This window comes from Rattus norvegicus, chromosome 7, assembly GCF_021556685.1.
Source record: "Rattus norvegicus strain SHRSP/BbbUtx chromosome 7, alternate assembly SHRSP_T2T, whole genome shotgun sequence".
NCBI lineage: Eukaryota > Metazoa > Chordata > Mammalia > Rodentia > Muridae > Rattus > Rattus norvegicus.
In genome coordinates, this window is record NC_141540.1 from 142,090,037 (window position 1) to 142,112,022 (window position 21,986).

At 53.4% G+C, this 21,986-nt stretch overlaps 1 protein-coding gene and 1 long non-coding RNA gene across 2 annotated transcripts in view; one reads left to right on the forward strand and one right to left on the reverse strand.

Annotated features, from left to right (window-relative positions):
* Krt80 (keratin 80) lies at positions 1-21,930 on the reverse strand. Its single transcript, NM_001008815.2, is given in 9 exon segments — positions 1-1,716; positions 1,845-1,900; positions 2,822-3,042; positions 3,506-3,631; positions 4,024-4,188; positions 10,367-10,462; positions 11,020-11,080; positions 16,065-16,273; positions 21,523-21,930. Coding segments are annotated over 9 exon segments (1,359 nt in total). The 5' UTR covers positions 21,823-21,930; the 3' UTR covers positions 1-1,591.
* LOC120093741 (uncharacterized) overlaps positions 16,568-21,986 on the forward strand; it is a 26,177-nt gene continuing 20,758 nt past the window's right edge. The window contains exon 1 of the long non-coding RNA XR_015626056.1: positions 16,568-16,682. This is a non-coding gene — a long non-coding RNA (uncharacterized LOC120093741). The remainder of the gene's footprint in view (positions 16,683-21,986) is intronic.

A 21,986-nucleotide genomic window follows, 5' to 3' on the forward strand; every position in this document is an offset into this window, starting at 1 on the left:
CCGTGGATGAATCTCAGTGTTTTATTCACCCCTTGCCCGAGTCATCAGCCAAGTAGGCGGCTGGAATGACTTCTCTAAGATCCTGATAGCTCGCTCAGCAATTATCATGCAGAAACAGGGAGGGAAGCAATAAGTTAAAAGCCACATAAGTTATGAAAAAATAATATATATGTTCTATATTTCATGTCCCTTGGAAACAGATAAATAGCCCGAGAGAGAGCAGCAATGAGCACCTGCTTCGGGAACTCTAGGTTAAGTATATTGCTGGGTTCCTTTGTCCTGGGAGAGTAGGTAGCCTACGGGCACTCCCTGCAGGCCTGGCGGGCCAGCGGCCTTGAGGATACCTGGTATGAGAGAATGAGATGCAGGGGTGGGAGACAGGCTAGGAGAGGAGGTGAGGCAGGAGCCAGGACATGGGTCTCGGGGATAAAGGGAGTCGAGAACGAGGCTGGTGGCATGGGGAGGCTGCCACTGCTGTGCTCCGCAAACCGCAGAGGTGAGAGCCAGGGCGGGAACACACAGACACCCTTGGTGGATGCAGTGCTTGAAGGCCTTTGTTGATGCTTCCCGGACCAAATTTACGTCTAAGAAACTTCCAGATCTTCCCAGGCTTAGCCTTCTTTATGACCTACCAGAGGCAGGGGGAGTAAACTTGGAGGAAGGGAGAGACAGAAGGGGGAGAACTGATCCACTGAGTGGGATGTCTTAGGGGATAGAACAGAGGACCCAGGGAGTGAGATTTGGGGCAAGTGGGCATTTCTGGCAGGGAGGGCTCTGGGGCTCTAGTGCATGCTGTTCCAAAGACACGTGTTGAGGTTGGAGAGACCTGGGCTGGAAGGAGAGCCCAGATTTCGGGATGGTGGCACAACCCAGAATGGCAGGGAGGGGAAGGCTAGGCCTGGTGTTAGGCTCTTATCTCTGGATTCTGCTCCTAGGGTGTTAGCCTTGGTTGGAATAGCTTTGAGGTCAGTTATGACATCTTAGTCCCTAGAAGAGGGTGCATTGGGGCCATTCTGCGGCTCAGGCTTTTGTCTAACACATCAGGCTTTTCCTTCCTTCATCCCCCAATACTGTCAGGTGTCTGGGAAGCCTGAAGGCAGGGGATCTAGGGGTCTTCAGCCCCCAGGCCCAGGCACACCGTATATGGGACAAAATCCGAGTATACCCTTCAGCCCTGACTGTGTCCTGGCTAGTTGGTGAGGATGCCAGCCTCGGTTTTGAGGCAGAGGCAAGGCAAGGCTGAGGCAGAAGTCAGGGCAAGCAGTGGGCAAAAGTCAAGCACCTTGTCAGAGCTCTATGGGAAGAGGAGCTTCAGAGGAGTGGAGAGGCGGCAGGTCCCAAGCTCCCCTTTGCCCGCCAGGACAAGCTGTGGCCAGGAGGCTGGAGATGGCAAGTGAGACACCAGTGAAGAATGGAGCTGTCAGCTCTCCCTGCCTTCGCTGACTGTCCAGAGAAACCGGGTCTCAGCTGGAACCCACTTCTCCCAGTTCCATATCTCTCCTCCTCCCTCAAGGCTCCAGGCTCCGCTCTTGAGTTTAGCTTAAGTCGGCTGCAGTGGAAGTGACTTGAGGCTCTTCCTGGGGTGGCTGTCTTACTCGGAGGCCTCCGACTCCTGGGAGAGGTATTTCTCTGACATTTCAGTGATTTTGATCACTGGGCCTCCGCGGTTCTTCTTCTTCCGGGAGGGGGTCTTGGAGAGGCCAGACTTGGAGGCAGCTACAGGGGACATAAAGGGTGCAGAAAGAAGGGCTGAAGGGTTCGAAGCCACTTACATGATGCCTTTGGGGCCCCGGTCCCCCATACCCCATGTATCCCCGTCTTGGCCTCTGGGCTGGTGGACTTACTGGTTCTGCATCGGGATTGCACAGCACTGACCACAGTGGTGGAAGGCAGGTCCATCCTATGGGAGGGAGATATGGTAGGGTGTGAAGCGAATGTGAGATTTTAACCCCGTTAGGATTGGGAGCTGGAGTCTGCTAAGTGCAGGGCAGTTCTTGGCCTGTGGTTGACCTGCCTTGTGACCCTGGCTAGCCTTGTCTCTGGAGTTCTTAGAAGTTAGGGAGCTGAGGAACCACAGCTACTCTGCTTTTGGCTCCTCAGAAACTTGATGGCGTTAAGGGGAGAGGGGAGGGGAGAATCTTGACACACAAACTTGGGCTTCAGATAAATCACTCTGCCCTTCACCCATGGTCAGCTCCAGGGGCTATAGTCCTTTCTTTGCCAAGCATACACAGTGAACATGGCTGGGCACTTAAACAAACAAACAAACAAACAAACAAACAAACAAACAAACGAATGAACGAACGAACCAGGATATCCACCTTGAGCTTTTAAAAAATTGCGCACGCGCGCGCGCGTGTGTGTGTGAGTGTGTACATGTGTGCGGATGTGACAGAGTGCATGTCAAGGTCGGACTGGTGGGAATTAGTTCTCTCCTTCCACCACGTGGATTCCAGAGATAAAACTCTGGCTGGGAAGCTTAGCCCTGAGCATCTCTCTGGTCAGATTTCTATGGTTTTCCCACCACAGGTGAGCCATGCTATCATGAGCCCATTTTCCAGCTGGGCAAACAGGCCATACAGAACTAGGTCCCAGTTCCAGTAAGTGACTGAGTGAGGCTGGATGGCAGGTCTGTCAAGTAGTTGGCTTTCAAGTCCTGCCCTCACCCCTATTGCCCCGCTATCCCCCCACCCCCACCCCCGGCTTGCTCTGCCCCGGCTTGCCCCCCCCCCCCCCGCTTGCCCCGCCCCGCCCCGCCCCACCTCACCCCGCTCCCACCCCGCCTCATCCGGCACTGCCCCGCCCCCTCCCCTTTCCTCACCGGCTTTCTTCTCCTTCCATCAGCTTGTGGTAGGTGGCGATCTCTATGTCCAGAGCCAGCTTGGTGTTCATGAGATCCTGGTACTCGCGCAGCTGCCGGGCCATGTCCTGTTTGGCCTTCTGCAGGGCAGCCTCCAGCTGGGCCATCTTGTCCTTGGCGTCCTGGAAGGCCAGCTCTCCTTGTTCCTCGGCCACCTTGATGTTCTCCTCCAGTTTCAGGCACTACAGTCAGGAGGCCAAAGGGAAGGAGCAGTGAGTGGCCAGGCCTGAGGTTGCCTCTGTCCCAGTGTGTGTGTGTGTAGCTAAGCAACACCATTTCTGGGTGTGGTGAGTGTACAGGGAGCTCGCTTAGAGCTGGGAAGTTTCACAAGCTACCACAAGGAGTCCAGAGCAGAAGCTAAGACTTAGGTCTGATTCTTCTGTATGATTGACTGGGCTTTAGTAGGGATGAGGGTCCTGGTTGTGCGTGACTTTCTGATGTCCCAGTAGCTCTGGGCACTTTAAAGAGGGCGGTTCTGTACCGAAGTCACGTGATCCTCAGAGCCATCTTGGCAGGTTAGGAAACTGAGGCCAGAGGCACGCAGGCCTATTCAGGGCCATTCGGACAGGTCTTGTGTGTACCCAGCGCGACCGAGTGTGTCTCCTGGCCCGGAAGTTCCCACTGGCCCTTCGGAAGTTTTCTCACATGGCTCTTGACTGAGACGATCTGTGACCGCAGCTTCTGGATGCGCACGTTGAGGTCTGCAATCTCACAGCGGCTGCTCTGGAGGCTGTTCCCGAACTCCGCTGAGCGGGCAGCTCGCTCCTCAAGCTGAAAGGGTGCGGAAGAGGAATGGTGAGGGTGGCCTGCTGCGGCTTCCTCAGCATCCCTCCCGGCCTCAGCTTTTCAGTCTATTCCCCCTCCCCCTCCAGACTCAGGTTTTTCTGGTGTCATTTTTCTGGCCGCCCCCGGGAAGCTACAGCCACACCTGTCCACACTGTTACTCCAGGAAGCTTCCCCTCCCACTGCCCCTGGAGCCCCGGAGCCCTGGAGCTCTGCAGGAACCGCCTCTCACATTTTCCATGCTGTCTGTGGACTGGATTCTGCAAGACTCCCTGCGTATGCTCTCCACTACTCCTCAGAGACTCTCAGGGCCCAGAGCCACAAGGCCTCAGCCACCTCCTATCTAGTCCTTGTCCCTCCCTGCACAGCCGGTCCCTAACTTGGCTCCGTGAATAGGCTTCAGCCTCCTCCAGGCTTCGAGCAGCGATGGCATCGTACTGGGCCTTCACTTCCTCCACGATGCCGCTCAGGTCGATGTGGCAGCGGCTGTCCAGGCCCACGGTGACCGACACGTCCTTCACTTGGGCTGTAAGGTCTTTCAGCTCCTGGGCAGCACAGAAGTGGAAGGCTCAGGGCTGCTGCAGAGGACTCAAGGTCTCTTGCATACAGTCCCTTTGTCCCCTCAGGAGGTGGAGACTACGCTAACTCCTGTGATTTCCCAGGAGTCAGGTGGCTCTTACTGCCCTTTCTGCCTCCCCATGTTCTCCCTCTGAGTGAGGGCAGAGGACAGGGGTGGCTCTGACTTTCATACTTAGACTGGGACCCCTCCTCCTGGCTGGTGTTGAGGTGGGGGGTGGGGCAGGCTTTCCTGCTCCCTGTTCCTCATTGGATCTCCAAGGAGCCTGGCAGGGTCATCTTGTGGGTCCCCACATTTGTTGATGGAACATGTAAGTTTAAGTTGGGCCAGAGGGGTTGGAGAACCACGCTAGGCAGGGTGGGGGCAGAAGGTATGAGGTTAGGCCAGGTGGGTACAAACCTCTCTGGACCCAGAGTCACCTCTGCTATCAGAATCATTGGCTCCAGAACAAGCTGGATTAGTAATGCCTCCCTCCCCCAGGCCACACTCCGGGGCCAACAGAGTGCTCACCACAAGTGCCCATAGTCTATCCTTCCTTGATCATATGGGGAGGTGGAAGCAACTGCAGGGGAGTGGAGCTCTATCCGATCTTATGTTTCCGTGTTATCATAGCTTAGCCCAGAGGACCTAAGCTATCTAACTATCTGTAGTGCCAGGCCAACTTTCTACTGTCCCAGCTGGCTTTCCCACGGGAAACCTCAGGACTAAATAGTGAGACGTGTGGGAACAGGGGTCTCTCAGGGGCTGTAAAGCATTGCCAAGAACCTGGGCTGCTTCCTCTGGAGGTGCTAAATAACTTCCCAGGCCTTGGGGTACCTCAGGGTGGAAGGAGGAGGAGGAGCAGACTGTGTGTCAACAGAGCGTGGCTGTTATCGTTCTCCATAGACAGGTGAGTCTGCTGGCCATAGGGGTCAGGCAGGGAGCCAGCAGAGGTGGCTGTGTGTGGCTGTGGCTCACTCTGTGGGGGTGTGGCCTGCCTTCTGCCTCTTCCACAGATCCTGACTTTGTTTCAGTCCCAACTTCCCAGCTGATGTTTCTGGTTGCCGACAACCTCCTACCCTTTTAAAGCTTGTGTCAGGCAGGATACAAACAAGAAGGGTGAATGGGAGTTGGTGAGAATCACTAGAAGTCTCCAGTTTCCTGTTTCATTTTTTTTCCTTACAATTTTTTTATTGAAAAAGCAGAATCCCCCAGGGTCTGACTTTTATCCTGTGCTGATGTGCAAGTAACACACCCGTCGGTTTCTCCCTGGCTTCCTAGTGCTGATGGCACTTGGATCTGGAAGCTGCTTAGGTCCTGATTCAGCTGGTTCACTCATGGCCGTATACCTTGACCTTTGTCACTTTTGGGGCCCCCTCCCCTTGTTCATCATTACACCTAGAGAACTCATGGTGGTGCCTCTAGTTTCTGCCCCTGGCAGGGGCTGGGACTTCTTACTGGTGGCTTCTATTCTAGATTCAGAGACAAGGTGGGGTCGGATGAGCTCTCTGAACAATGGATGGTGCCTTTCCTGTTTGCTTGCCTGCAGCCTGGACCACCAGCACCTCCTAGAAAAGCTCAGGTGCTGCAAGGATTCTGGAGGCCGGTTCAGCTGTCAGGAGCCCAGCCTAGGGACTATGAGCTGTGGGGAGTCTTTGATTGATCTTCAGATGAATGGAATATAAGTCTCTGTGTAAAGAGACTGAAGGCGCTGAGTGGCATCAGGCAGACAGACACCACAGCCCCATCGTCATCACCAACACGGCTCCCTGTAAATGGGCATCTGCTAGGACAGTTTTAGAGAAGTGGTTCTGGGCGCACTGTGGAAATCAGTAAGTGAGGATCACGGAGACAGCCCCACACCCTTCATTTCGGGCCTGACTTGGCATCTGGCCCACAAAAGCCCAGGGCTTGGCCTGGAGATGCCACCGAGGACAGGTCTTCCCTGTCGGGGCTGAGGATGGCCGACACTGATGGCACCACCTCACACCTTTCTGGAAAGAAGCAGGCAAGGCAGAGTGAGATAAACAGAAGCGGGAAGTGGTATTTGGAACAGCTGTGTACCTGTCCAGACACGCTGTCCCTCCGGGAAAGAGGGTATAACAATGCTTACTTGTGTGGTGAGGTGCCACCTTGGGGTGGGCCCCTGACACCCCAAGTTGGCAAGAATTGCGCCACAGTATATTTTAGAGTTTCCCTAGGGAGCTGGAGTTGGAGGAGACGGCTGTGTATGAGTCTGTCTCACAGTATTAGCCCCTGGGGGCACTGAGGAGACAGTGGCTCTCCCAGGGTGACCGAGAGCTGCTTGGTAAAATTGCTCTCAGAATCACTGTATTCTAAATGCGACCACCTTGGATTCATAGGTGACTCCGATCAAGTTTTTAAACACCCCCAACCTCCATTTCCCATCTGTAAAATGGTGCCAGACAGAACTAAAAACGGTTAATGCTTTTTAAGTATTCACTCCATGGAAGACATTATTTTAAGTGCTTTAGGATCTGTTAAGAAATAATGTCTGGGGGTTGGGGATTTAGCTCAGTGGTAGAGCACTTGCCTAGGAAGCACAAGGCCCTGGGTTCGGTCCCCAGCTCCGAAAAAAAAAGAACAAAAAAAAAAAAAAAGAAATAATGTCTGGGCTGGGAGGTGGTTAAGTGCCAGGCAAGGCTAACACCTGAATTTGAATACCCAGAACCCATGTAAAGCTGGACTTCTTAGTGTGTGTCTGGAATCCTCTTGCTCCTAAAACTTTTGAGGTGGGAGACAGAGACAAGAGTGTCCCTGGAAGAGACTGAGGGCCACCTAGACCACCATACTCTGCTTTGAATAACAAAATAACACTGGTCTCAAACTAGGTGCAGGGGCAGAACCGACACCAGAGATTCTCATCTGACCACCACAAACACAAACCTACAGACACACACACATGCATGTGTGCGTATGCACATACTCACAAACCCATGCGCACACACATGCACACACACATGCATGCACATACTCACAAACTCGCAAACATGCACACACATGAACACACATGCACACACATGAACACACATGCATACACACAGACACACATGTACACATACACTCATGTACGCACACACACATACACATTGTGCTTCCTATTTTATACTTGGGGAGATTGAAGCACAGGGAGAGGAGAGAGAGAGAGAGAGAGAGAGAGAGAGAGAGAGAGAGAGAGAGAGAGACTAAGGCAACCTGCTCCAGCTGGCTCCCAAAGTTGATGAGCCAGGATTTAAATCTGGCTGTTCTAAAATCTGTACTCACTCGGTTGTTATCCAAATCCACAGAGTTTTCAGGAGCATTAACGGAGAATTAGTCTGGAGAACACTTGGCACAGTACCCAGAGGATAGTAAGTAATCAATACATGGTAGCTAGTGCTACAGTTGCTGTGATTGGCGTGGGTAATAAGGCTAGGATATACATTGCAGGGCAGAGCAACCTGTTCTGGACCTGTCTCCCTGCCAAAGCTGTTTAGACGGTGCTGGCCCCTCTACAGCCTCCCAGGAGACTGGCTGCAGGGGGCTCTTATCCTATTTTGCCCAAATCTCCCAGGACCTAGGCCTTCTGGGTGTGGTAGGCAATATTAAGACTAGATACATGCAGATTCCCTGTTTTGGAAATCGATAGGATATAGGTTTATACCACAGGCTTTTCTGATTGGACCCAAAGTTGAAACTCAAGTGTCCAGGCCTCTGAGAGCTACCCGTAGTCCACTGTGTTTTCCTGTCATGAGAGGGAGCTGTGACCTCTACTTCCCTTTGCTCAGGCCTACTCTATCCAGGAAGGGAGCCAGTCTTTATTAGTGGTCAGGAAGCATGTGGGATGTGACTCACCTGACTGGGTGTAAAGTGTGCTTGAGACTTTAAACTTTTTGAGTGTGTGTTTTATTTCTTTTTGTTTTTGAGATGGAGCTCATGCAACCCTCTAGCCTGAAACTCACTGTGTAGAGGCTGGGGCCTTGAACTCTTGATTCTCCTGCCTCTCTCTCCTTGGTGTTCAGATTACACCTGACTCTGAACATGTAATAGAAAGAAAAGTAAAATAGTCCACTAATATTTATATTGATTATGAGTCAGAATACTCATATTTTGGGTGTACTGGGTTAAGGGAGATATGTTATTGAAATAATTTTGTCTCCCTTTTTGGGGAAGGAAGTACTAGAGGTTGAGTTCTAGGGTCTCGTGGTACTAGGAAAGCACCCTACCAAAAAGTTATAGCCTCGCCCAGTTTCCTGCTTTAAAACATGGGTTCTAGAAAGCACCTGCATGTCTTTGACTTTATTTCCAACAAGCAGCCGCAGCTTAGGGGCTCACTGGCATCTCTTTGGCAAAGGTCAATAGGCTTCTTCTCAACAGAGGCATGTAGAGCAGATCATAAAGCCCATTCGCTGCTCACAAAAGTAGAAGCAACCATGTGTAGCTGCCCTCCGCGGTCACCTGCTTCTCAGAGGATTCAGCCAAACACAGATGGGGTAAAATTGCCCCTCTACTGACCTGGGTAGGCTGTTCCCCTGGCCATTGGTCCCTCACACAAATGGTGCTAGAACTACTGTTTACATTGAATTTGGCAGGATAAGGTTCTCTACAATACAGGGGGAAAGGTGCTCAGGTTACATGGAAACAATGTGTCACTTTATGTGACACAAATGGTGTGAGAACTACTGTTTACATTGTATTTGGCAGAGTAGAATCTCTACAATACAGAGAAAAAGGTGCCAGGTCATTTGGAAACAATGTGTCATTTTATGTGAGAGACTGGAACATCGGGTGATTTGGGTATGTGTAGGACTAGGATGGCTAAGGCTGCTATGGTGGTTTGAATAAGAATGGTCCCCATAGGCTCATTCATATATTTGAATGTTTAGTCATCAGGGAGTGGTGCTATTTGAGAAGGATTAGAAGGTGTGGCCTTGTTGGAAGCCATCATGTTAATGGCCTAACTTTTGAAGCTGTAAGCACAGCCCTAGTTAAACACTCTCTTCTCTAAGTGTTTCCTTGGTCCTCATGCCAGGCTGCTACTGTTGTTCTCCTTAACTTACAAATGTGGAAACCGAGGCACAGAGAGGCCTTGGCCAAAGTTACAGAAATGCTAAAAAGGAGGAGTCAAAACAGAGGCCAAGAGCCGCGACTCCATCTGAATGGAGTTCACAGGCCTGGCTATTTGACAAGGGAGCCAAAATGTCTCTTTAGTCATATCTCTGGCAATGTTTGGTCAGGCTAATCTCCTTCTGACTGGGCCTCAGTTGCAGGACCTCCAATTTGGCTCAGAGCTCTGAGTTTGTCAGGCATTGGTGAGCACAGTGAAGCACAGAACGTGAAGCACTGGTCCCCGATGCCCGCCTGGCCCACGCCAAGCCAAAGGGAACCTGGGCAGAACAATCAACCCACTCCTGAGGATAGGGGTTCTCTCTGTTACACTCTATCACACACTCACAGATGTCCGTGAGTTCCGTAGGGGTCCTAGGATGCTGAGCCTGATGGAAGAAAGGCTCAACACCCCCTACCAAGCTGGGAAGCTTTGCTCAGAAGTCTGTGGGGTCAGCGGCAGAACTCTGCTTGCATTGTGGCCATGACACTGACCTCCGCTCCAACCTTGGCTTCTTTGCTGTGGCTTGGCACTGGCTGCTGGCAGCATTTGGCTTTGGGGCCTGTCAACCCCAGCAATGGCTCTTTCTACTTCTTACTAGACGGTAGATGTTTGTCTGTCAAAGATCACTCCTGTACCCCTTGGCCATGAGACAGGTGCTATGGAAAGAGATGATAGATAGATAGATAGATAGATAGATAGATAGACAGATTGATAGATTGATAGATTGGTAGGTAGACCATGGTAGGTTGCCCAGGAAGGTATAGTGTTCCTGAAGAGCCAGGGTCAGCTGAGGACCTAGGAGATAGATGGGGCTGTGTTCTAGAATCTCCTCTGTCTGTATTTGCCACATCATGTTTTAGCCAAGAGTGGGAGAGGGTGAAGTTCTGTCCACTGGAGCCAGAAGACCTATGGCCTGGACTGCAGGGCCCAAGTAGCCTGTGTGGCAAAGGGGAATGTAAGGATTGTTGATACCCAGAGAGCACTAGGGAAGCTGTGATGTCATTGGCTGGAAATAGTGACTGTTAAACACTCCACGACCTCCCCTTAGGTTTCTCACCTGCTCATAGACTGTCCTCATCAGCTCTACGAAACCCTGCAGGCCCTTGAGTTTGGTTTCCAGTTCAGTTCGTCGGAGACACTCAGCATCCAGGTCCTGGAGTTGGGAGTGGAGGTGAGAGTAGAGACTAAGAAAGCCATGGCTCAGGGTGAGAGTTGGGTGGGACAGCTTCAGGGGAGGGGGATGATACCTAGAGGAAGTCTGCTCTGAGCCTGGAGAAAGGGGCAGGTTGCCCCTGGGCCTTTCTGGCTCTTGGTCCCACAGCCCAGGTGCCTGGGGGATTTGCTTAGGTATCTAGGTAAGTGGATGATGCTGGTGACAAGGGCAGGAGGTCATGTTGGAGGGCCATGAAGGAGGGAGGGTAATGACAGAGGGTCATGTCGGAGGCAGGGTCATGATGAAGGGGCTTGATGGAGGGAGGGTCATGATGGGGGGTCATAATGGAGGGTCAGGATAGAGGGTCGTGATGGGGGGTCATAATGAAGGGTCATGATGGAGGGTCATGATGGGGGGTCATGATTGAGGGTCATGATTGAGGGAGGGTCATGATGGAGGGTCAGGATGGAGGGAGGGTCATAATGGAGGCAGGGTCATGGTGGAGGGTCATGATGGAGGGTCAGTCATGATGGAGGGCCCTGGGCCCTGGATGTTACCTTCTTCAGCTGGACAAAGGTAAATTCCAGGTCTGTGCGCTTGGAGATCTCATCCTCGTACCTGTGGGGAGAGACAGTCCTCAGCAATGTTGTAGAACTTGGGGTTTGGTTAACTGTTCCTTGAGGGGTCCAGGTCTCTGTTAGACCTCCGTGCTTTGTGGCAATTAGAGAAGGTGGTCATTTTGGATGTGGAGGCATATATCTATACTTCTAGTACACAGGAGGCAGAGACAGGGTTGTACAAGCTTAAGACCAACCTGGACTGCAAGTTCTAGGCTATTCAGGGCCACATAGGTCCTGTTAGGACCAAAAACAAAACAAAATCAAACAAGAAAACCTGGCCCTTCCTTTTGTGGACACAGTCTCAGACTCTACTGCACACCCACTGGGAAGCCTTTTTGATCGTGCATGCCTTTCAAGGTGGCTCCTTTCTCTACCCACCCTCCAGAATCACAAGTGCAGGTGGGCCATGCCTGTGATCTGTCCTCTTCCAGCACCTAGCTCATTCCTCTTGTTAAACCTGAGAGTCTCGAGGAGAAAAGACCAAAGCTATGATTGTCCATTTAAAGCAAGCTCCATTTTGGGGTGCTCCCAGGACTGGTCAGTTGTCTGTTTCACCCTAGTCAGGATTTGAGAGCAGCCCTTGCTGGCATCTTGAAGTCCCCTTTGTAGGAGAGACGAGTGGCTCACAGGGGCAAGAGAGTCAGTTGTTCTATGTTGTTTGAAAGAGGCAATGAAAGGGAAGGAGCAGAGGTAAGCATACACATCATGTGAATGGAGTGCCAAGCAGTCTGCCTCAGATCTATTCTTAGTTACAAATGGAGGCTTTAACTTGCAAGGACTTTATACATGACAGACAGCGACTTAGACTTTACTGTCTTAACTGCAAACACGAAACCTTAACTTGCAAGGTATATTGTTCCTTTTTGGTCTCCCACTAGCCTACAAGGTATGCTGTTCCTATTTGGTCTCACACTCTCTTCCCCAGACCCACCTCTTCCCTGGAGCCTGTTCTTGTTCCTTGGCTTCATTAGCGAGTGGGACACCATCTTAGCTTTTGACCGCCAAAGGGGAAGCAGGGAGAGAGATCTCCAGTGTGCATAGTGGCAGCTAATATCTCCCAGCCTTCCTTACTGTCTAAGGCTTCCTCTCTCTCTCTCTCTCTCTCTCTCTCTCTCTCTCTCTCTCTCTCTCTCTCTCTGTCTGTCTCTGTCTCTGCCTCTCTGTCTCTCTCTCTGTCTCTGTCTCTGCCTCTCTGTCTCTATCTTTCTGTCTCTGTTTCTCTGTCTCTCTGTCTCTCTTTGTCTGTGTGTGTGTGTGTGTGTGTTGTGTGTTGTGTGTGTGTAGGCTGACAGAGCCTGCTTGCTACAATTACATTAATCTGTGGCCTGTCCTGCCCATCAACAGCACCCCACAAAGCTTAACTCTCTTCCATGTTGCTTCCCTCTTGTGTCAGGCTTACCCTGTAAATAGGACACTGTTGGGTGGGGAGAGGATCCCTTGGTGCCTCACTTTACCCTCTTCTAGTTAAAACACTAGTCTTGGGCCAACCCCATCGGGTAGATGGCATCTGCCAGCCTCAGATGCCCCACCCAGGCCCTCAAGGACAGCCCCAGAGGATGGACATGGAAGTGGGTTAGTTTCCTCTCTCCTTTCCAGGAATGCTTGGCTCAGGGCTCTAATTACAGACGCCTGCTGCCCCAGTCTCTGACCTCCTGGTAGGGCAGTATCACAGTGTCCCTGCCAGCTGACTAGACTCATATGTCTTCTGGAGGGAAGTGGACCTAAGGAAGGCAGTGTTCACAGGGCACCAAGGTCTCTAGATCTCTGGGGATGGGCTGCATTTGGCCTTATCTTGTCTTCCAGGAATCTGTGAGGGCCTCTGAGGGCCATAGTGGGGCTGGAGGGGGTCATGCACCAGGGAGAACAAAATGCTCAGATGTTCTGACTACAGGTGTGCTGGCTGATGTGTGCAGCAGGCACCTCAGACTCCTTTGCCTGGTGCTCCCTCTCTTGTGACCCTCAGAGCTTCCAGCTAGGGAGGACCTCGGGGTCCTGTGACAGAGGCTTCTGAGGAGTGCTGGCTGGGTAGAGGGCTCAAATGCTAGCTCCCCTGAGGAAGATGCACAGTTTAGTTACATCGCTTATGTGTGTGCTTTGTCTGTGACCATGGACATGGTGTGAAGTCCCAGTGTTTGCTGCAGATCTGTCACCTAGCATCACTTGGATCTCTCCCATGGCCTCTAGTACTTCCACAAGCATGCCTCTGGTGGCCCTGGGGAGAGTGGGGCTGGCTCCCTGACTGTCTTTAGGTTGTCTGAGTGAGGCATGCGTCTAACTAAAATCTGGGAGCCCTTGTGAAATTCCCCCATCTTGGGGCTGAAGCCAGTGAATCCCCCACCCTGCTGCCCTCTAAATGCAGGTAGCTGGCTAGCACCCACATTTCCCCTGGATAACGGAATCCACCAACCTTGGGGAGGCATCTGGTGGGACCCCCGGGTGTCAGGTCCCTGCTCAGTTCTTTCTGCCCTTCACATCCCCTGGGCAGCCTTCTTGTCTGCTTCCTCTTTGGAGGCCATATCATCCTGTCTCTGTCACTGCCCTACCTGTTCTTAATGGCCTAGAGCCACCTCCTTGGTGGCTGTGTCCCCTGAGAAGGCTTAGGATGTCCCTAGTCCCCACTGAGCACTGTGGAGCTGCCTACCCTATAAATATGGCCTTCGCCAGGGACAAAGGGACTTAGCTTCTAAGTGTTTCAGGCAGACATACCAAGTAAGACCCACTGGAGACCTGGTGAACACACACACACACACACACACAGAGACACTTTAAGGACAGCTCTATGGCCTTCCCCCAGTAGGGAAAGACAGCAGAAGAGTTGGGGCTAGAGGGAGTCTGTGTAGGTATTCTGTTTAGGACCTTGAGATAGCCTCCCAGGAGGGCCAATGCTTGGGGCCTAGGCTAATGGTCCAGCAAGAGGTCAAGGGCTTAGCATGGGTTTCCAGTCTGGGGCTGGTACTCAGTCTCTCTGAGGCCCTTGGTGTTCATTCCCAGCTTTGGTGTGAGCTGGAAGAACCCCTTCCTCAAAGGGTAGACAATCTCCTCAGTCTGCCCCAGCCTGCCCTCTGAGGCTTAGCTAGATTCAGCTGTCCCTGAGCCATGCACTTCTTCTCATCAACCGACTTGTGCAGCTCTGCGCTGTCCTGAGTCTCCCGGGTAAGGTTGGGCACCTTGGTTCCTCTTTCTGGGCCTTTACATTGTTCTTAGTAACTAGAGAGTTAGACTAGCCAGACCTCGGAGACCTCTGCAAGTCCCCACCCACTGAGGCTCAGCTTATATCTATTTTCTGTCCCACCCCCAATCTGCCGCCAGCTCCTGAACCTGTTCTCAGGCCCTTTTTAGCCTGTCCCCCACCTCCACCCCCTTGCTTATTTCTGGGAGTAAGACTGAGCTCATCACCCTGCAGAGGCAAGGCACACCTCCTCCCTGTCTGGGCTCCACCCCACATCAACAACTTCAGCTCTAGCCTGCAGATCCCAAACTCCTGCAACCCCACTGACTCTCTTCTTCCCTCCCCAGAGGAGATCAGCCTGAGTCTAAACAGCAAGGCAGGCAGGAAGTGGGTCAGCGGCTAATTGACAGCAACCATTGGTGCCTGAGAGGGACTCAGCTGCAGGTCCCCAGGGATGCCACGTTGCTCAGTCACGGCCACTGAAGGTGGCAATTTCGTTTAGTAGTTTCTGCCTTGGGCCTCCTATGAGGCGCTCAGACCTATTAGAGAGCGGTGAAACGGGATGCTGCCCTGGTGAACGAGTGTTGGTCAGTTCTGAGTGATCAATGCCCACGTGGGTTTCCTAGGATTTGGGAGGGCAGGGCTCTCTGGGAGGGGTGGCCTATGTGGAGTTTCAGCTCAGGAGCCTTCCTTACTGTCTGCCCTACCCTCTGCTCCACCTGGATGCTCCCAGAATGCTGGTACTTGGGTTGGTAGGGTGTGGACCACACTGCAGGACAGGGATCAGCCATGTTTGGTTCCCCATGCCTACCCCCACCCTATCCTGGGTGGAGGCCCCTCAGAAGGAGTCCCAGACCCGAGGACAGACTCAGGGTATTCGATGTTTATTTGCTCAGCCTCAGCAGCCTTGTCCTAGAGGGCTTGCCCACTACTTAGAGGGTCAGCTGTCCTGAGCCTCCCAAGTGTTTATTCTGCTTTCTTAGCCAGGAAGTTCAGCCAATTTTGGTCAGCGTCAGCCTTCTTGGGGACAGGAAAGTCACTGCCAGGCACCAACATGAGCTCTTGATCTCTTGCTCATGGCTCATAAGGTTAGTATCAGCCACTGTGTTCACTCACTCAGAGGCCAGTCAGTAGGCTATGCTTGCCTGAAGTCACAAAGCTAGGGGCCTGGGACAAGGACGAATACTTCTCACTTCAGTGCCTAGGCCGGACCTGTGATTACTGTGTGGCGCTTGCCCATCTTCTGTCCGTCTGCCCCTCTGCCCCAGTAGCTGTAAGAGCATCGTGTGAGCAGGGGCTATAGTTACCTCATCTTCCTGGCTCCCCAACTACCTTGGTACTGAGCAGAATTCTCTACAGGGCGTTGCTGCTTTAGGAAGGTAAGCCTTGTCCTGTGTGTCCCCTGCCTGCACTTCAGTGTCCCTTCTTTCCTGAGACCAAGATCACATCCGAAGTGTGCCCCAGACACGACTTTATGTTGCTTTGCTAGAGGCAAGATGTCCTGTCCCAGGGTAGTACACAGGAGCTGGCATGCGTGCAGGCTTAGGAGAGGCTACTGGAGCCAGGCCTGTGTTGTGCCAGCACCCAAGGGCTTAGCTGTAACTCAGTGTGGCTGAAGCTTGGTGGATAAGGATCAGCACTATTTCACCCCATACCTGCAGTCTTTACACATGTGACATTCTCAAGAGTCATATCTAGAGAAGACCAATGCTCTACCCCACACTTCCTCTTTCTCCACCTTGGGTGCACCCCACCCGAGTCCGGCCTGGCTCCCACTCTCGGGCTCTACCCTGCTTCTCAGCGTGATTCCTACCTGACGCGGAACTCCTCCACCTTCTCTAGCACCTGCAGCAGGCTGGCCTCCAGTTGTCCCCGCTCCTGGCTCACTTTGCGGAGTTCCTCTTGCAGCCGGCCCTGGAATGTCTCGTAGTGGTGGCTGAGGTCGAAGGTGGCTGATCCCTGGCCCTGCAGGAAGCCCCACCGGGTCTCCAGCAGTTGGTTGCGCTGCTCCAGAGCTTGTACCTGCAAGAGCAGGAGGGCACTGAGTAGGTCGTCGTCATCGGGTGCGGTACTGGGTTCCCTGGACGGGCTGGGGGACCCCGAGGTGGGGCTCCCCATCTCAGGGCAGCTCATCTGCACACGTTCACCGACACTGGCTCCACTACGTACGCAAAGCCACCTCCAGTTCTTGGCTGTTGAGTCGAAGATGCCAAGATAAGGACAGGGTAGAGGTGGAGACAAGAGACTGAAGGCTTCCTAACCTGGGCAGGGCCTCCATTCAATGAGGGAGGGGGGCAGGGGTGTGGAACGCCTGCTGTCATAGGCTGGTGCAGGACTGGGAGAACCAAAAAAACAGGGGCACGGGAAACATCAGGGTCCTACCTCCCTCTCATGGCAAATCTGATCTCATTCGGCCCCGAGACCCAGCAAGGTAGGCTTGCTTCGTATTTTAGTGTTACTCCTCCGGACCCAGACTTGCTGATCCTTTGAGCCTCAGTTTCCTCAGTTAAAAGTTGAGGTTGATGGGACTGCCTGTCAGGGGGGCAGGAGGAGGGAATGGGCTCGGGAGAGAGGTGGCTGCTGGTGAGTATTAGCTGCCAACCGTGTACCAGACTGGTTCCAAGTGCTTCGTGTCCCAACTTCTTTGAGGCAACACCGGGTGGAGTGGGTATTGCTATCAGCACGATTTCCAGAGGTGGCGGGGGGGGGGGCATCCAGCCCACGGAGCCGTGAGAATTGCCTGAGGTCACCGAATTAGCAGGCAGCGGGGGAGTCAGGCCTGGCACCTGGAGTTGTGTTTGTTTGTTTTGGGACAGCGAGGTCTCACATGTTACCAGACTCTAGCTCATTCTGGTTCTCCTACCCCTGCCTCTCAAGCAGGGGGGTGGGGGGAGACCACAGCTCCTGTTTGTACAGTACTGGGAATCTAATCTGGGCCTTCACGCATGCGCGTTAGGCAAGCGCTCTGCCACAGAGCTGTGTTCCCAGTCTTGTACCGAGATCATTAACCACTATAATGTGCCTCCTGCGGGTTGGGCATCGCTGCCCTGAGGCCCGGGGCCCTTCTGAAGTGGGCTTTCCTCCAGGCAGAGTCAGGGTGGCCTTGAGAATGGGGACCTGGAAGGCTCTGAGCCCTGTGGGTTTTCCCAAGCTTTGGCTACGGCTCACCTCTTCTCTCTCCTACCAGCCTCGGAGAGTCTCTTGTTTCAGCGGGTGGAGTTAACCATGGCCTGCTAAAGGCAGAAAAGCTCCTCCCTGTTATTTCTACAGAGGCACTGACAACCTCTGGATCACAGCTAGGCCCCCAGAAGGCTGCCTACTTCTGTTCTAGCCTCAGCTCCCACGCGATCGTACCCCAACATGATGGAGACTTCCTGGCTTTGTCCTCATCCTGCCTGTCCTTTCGTGGGTCCTCTGCCTTCCTCCGCTGCATGCATTCTCTCTTTTCCCCCATGAAGGATCAGCCAGACTCAGCCTGGAAGCCCTCACTCCTGCCCCAGCTTCTCTTTCAGCCTGGGAGCCCTGGGTGGCCACAGAGGTGAGAGCTGGCTGGACCATTCCTGGATGGCAGTGGCTGTTCTGGCCGTGAGGATCCGGTGCTAACCGGATGGTGATATACTGAGGGTGCTGGCCTTCTTTCAGGACCACAGCAAGAGAGAGCTTTGGCACTTTTGTTTCTGTAATGGAAGGGATCAGAAGCATTGGATAGAGGCATGGACTGTGACTCTGGTGAGCAGTCATCCCCCTGCCTCACACCCATCTCCCTGGGGAGTTTCTGCACGACACTTGCCTTGAACCTGTGCCACAAGCAAACTGGTTCAGTCAGGCTGGAGGTCAAGAAGGTTCTGCCTCTCTCTCTCTCTCTCTCTCTCTCTCTCTCTCTCTCTCTCTCTCTCTCTGTGTGTGTGAGAGAGAGACAGAGAGAGACAGACAGAGAGAGAGAGAGAGAGAGAGAGAGAGAGAGAGAGAGAGAGAGAGAGAGAGCATGCGTGGGGAGTATCAGTTCACCCCACCTTCCCTCCGTTTTGACAAGCAGGAGTCCATGTTTACACTGAGGGTGCGGTGAGAGGAGAGACATGAGGCTCTTACCTCCACCCATGAGCAACAGAAAAACCTTTATACCAGGAAGTTCTTCCCTTAGTCTAACCTCTGTGGGAAGATGCTGTGAATTGGGCCAGCCAGTATGGGTAGAGAGCATGTGTTCTTGGGGGACCAAGGGTATACCATCTGACTTCTACTAACCTTGGGGAGTCTATTGTCTCCCCATTGGGTGGAGAGGAAAAGTCATCTCTAACCACGGCCTGCTAAAGGTGGGAAGGTTTCTCCCTGTGGGAACAAAGACCTAGGGAGGACCAGCAATCCCTGGTCCCCAGAGGAGCTCCTGCATTCCCCTCTAGCCGGTCCCCCTGCCCTAATGGGGCACAGTGTCAACTTTGGGGGTGGCTTCCAGAGCAAATTCTTGGTTTGTTTTCCTCCTCACTCTGCAGGTGGGGAAACTGAGGCTGGGAGCTGCAGGGAGCCAGGTCAGGCTGGACCGAACGTATGGTGTGAGATTTTTTTCCCCCATGTTTTACAGGGGACTCCAAGTCACCTTTTGAGCTCTTTACTGAATCTGGTATGGACCTAGGGGAGGGTCCAGCCACTGAGAATGCAGGGAGACATTGACAGGGATCCCCAATGGATGTGCTGGGAAGACGTCAGATCCCAGCTTTAGCCGAGGCGCACAGAGCCCTGCCGGAAAGCTGACCAGTGTCTGATGCCAGCAGTGCTGAGAACAGGGACATCCAAGACCTTTAGAACTGGCATGGCTACCCTTGTCTCCAACTGTTCACTTCTGCTCTAGTCCTTCCCCAGCCCCAGAGCCCCAGCGCCCCAGCGCCTAGGCTGTCTGCGTTCGCTGCAGTAGCCCTGATAGAGAGGACTCTACTCAGATCGGAGGCCTCCCTCATCTTTCCCTGTGACCATGGCCTTGTTAGTCCCCCACTGGCAGGACACAATCTGAGGCACAGCGAGGGTAAGCCACTTAAGGAAACACAGACTCTAAGGGAAGCAAACACCACAGCGGGAGGCCTCTCTGCTGGGCTCCAGAGGAACTACTCCCTTCCCTTACACACAGACAGACAGACAGACAGGCATGCATGAATGCGCGCGCATTCTTAGGGCAGCAGAGGGCCCTGAAGGGGGAGATGAGTGGAGTCCTCCTTCCTCTTCTCTGCTCAGCGCCCCAGCCTTGCTCTGGGCCTGAAATCCATCTCTTGTGCTTTCCCTGCCTGTACCTCTCTCTGAAGTCTGGGCTGTGCCCTACCCTGCAGGCCCCTCCCCACCCTTCCTTACTCTCCAGGCCTGGGGTGTGTGTGGTTAGAAGAGGGTAGCTAGCTCTGGGAGCCCCTAAACAAGGCTTATTCACTTTCTGATCAGAAAGCTGGCACCATCTACTAGATGTGTTCTAACTCATTTTCAAAAATCGTCCCTTTTGATTGACAAGCCCATTACACTGATGTGCACCGAGGCCCAGAGAGGTTCAGCAGTTCACCTGAGGTTTCACAGCGGGCTGGTGGCGGGTCCAGGATTTAACTCAGAAATAGGGCTCTAATGCTTTTCTAGTCTCTCCAGAGCTCTCACAGCCTCTGTTTAGCACAGGGCTCCAATAAACAGGGCTGAAACCCATAGTTTCCTGTACCCTACAGTGAAGGGCACCCTGCCCCAAGGCCAAATTTGAGAGCTGGGAGGCTAGAGCTCTGAGAAGGACCTTCAAGAGTCTGAGTCCAGGACCCCAACAGTGAGGGCTCTTTCCCTGGGCCCACACCCACGGTTCCCACCCCATGCCCACGGCAGTGGCACAGAGTGACATCAGCATTGGCAATCGTTCGAAGGAGAAAAGCCACCCATGGGAGCCAAATTACATAGTTCAGCGAAGCACTCCTTTTAAGGGATTAGCCAGGCATGTCAAGGAGGCACCTCTGCAGGGCCTCCCTCCCGGGTCGGGTCGTGGGTTCCAACTGTGCATCTGTGGGAAGGGCTGCTTGTTCCTTCCCCGACCTGGGTACCTCGGGTGTAAATGAGGAGACTGAGCTAGACACACACACACACACACACACACACACACACACACACACACACACCTGAGTTCAAATATAAACTGTACCAGTTGTTAGCTCTGTGACCGTGGGCAGCGCAATGAGCCTCTCTGGTCCCATTGCCTCATCCGTACAGCTGGGAAAACAATGGCTGTAGCGATGTTAGCACTGGTCCACCACCCCATTGCTAAGCTCCCATGGGGTTCAGGCACCCAGGTCACACGTGACACACACTTCTCTCTGCCTGTCTATACATTCCCACAGCTCAGGACCCCAGAGATGTGCCAGGCTTTGCAGATTCAGAAACCGAGAGGCAGATAAGGACTGGCCATGGTTCCCTGTTCTGTGCAGTGTCATTCTTTATGGTTAAGGGGTTCGAGGCGAACCTGTGAGGTGCCCTGTGGCTCCTAGCATGCCAGCATGCAGTTCAGTCAGTAGGACTCTGACACAGGAGGAAACAGAGCCAGGATGGCTCACAGAGGCTTCTTGGAGTGGTTGAGTGGGCACAGGCTTGGGAGGTAGACAGGACTTCCTGAAGCCCTAGGCTAGTTGCAGGCAGCGAATCTAGGAAGTGTGGGGGCTCTGTTGTTAGGGGCCTGTTCCTTCCACCTAGGTGAGTGTAAAACAGGCCAACTGTTGGCTGCTGGCTGGATGCTGACATGGTCCTCTACATTCCTTTCTCCTGACGAGCCAAAGTTGCGTCTTTACTCATACAAACTCCGTGGCAGCCTCCTCCTGCCTCCCCACACCCCCTTTGGACCTGCCGGCAAAAGTGATTCTATGCATGAACGGGAGAAAGCCAGCAAGGTGGGAGGGAGATGCTTCTGGACCAGAGGCTTGGGGTCAGGAGGACATCTCCCATCCACACCTGGGCAGAGGTCAGTAGGTCACACTCCATAGACCTTCCTGAGAAGCACCCCTTGACTGCTACAGGGGTGCACTGACCCCTCCCAGCCCGAGCTACGTGGCGCGCCCTTATTCAATATCCCTTAGAGTCATCCTGAGGTTCCTTCCACCCCAGACACCAGGATGTATCAGGACTTCCTAGCCCATCTCTGCAGATTTAACAATGCTGCATCCCCATTGGCTGGGATCAGGGGCGGGGCATAATAACCGATGTTCAGGGAACCACCGGCTAGGTCACCTGGGAAGCCTGGGGCCCTCTGTTTTGGTGCCCTCTCCCGCTCAGCTCACCTTGCCAATGAGGGAGGCAAATTTATCATTGAGAACCTTCATCTCCTCCTTCTCTTGGTTCTTCTGCTGCTGAACAGCTGGATCCACCTTGAGGTCCAGAGGCACCAGCAGGCTGGGGTTCACAGTCACCTTGGGGATGACACCAGCTGGCCTACAGCTTGTGAGGCTTCGAGAGCTGAAGCCAGGCCCAGGGAGCCCACAGCTGCCCCATCCTGAGGTCCCAGGCTGGGAACTACCCGCAGGGGTCACCTCACAGCCACTGTGGCTACTGAAGCCAACGACGCAGGAGCGGTAGGCCATGGTGGCCCCCCTGGGCCTGGGAGCCGGAGGGCTCACCAGCGAGCTAGGAAGCTTTGGAGTTGGTGGCTGGCAGCTGCCTCCTGTCACATCCAGGGCCGGCTGGGGACTGAGGTGAAAAACACCTGTTGCATAGTGTTCATTAGCTACAGGAGGGCGGGGCTCTT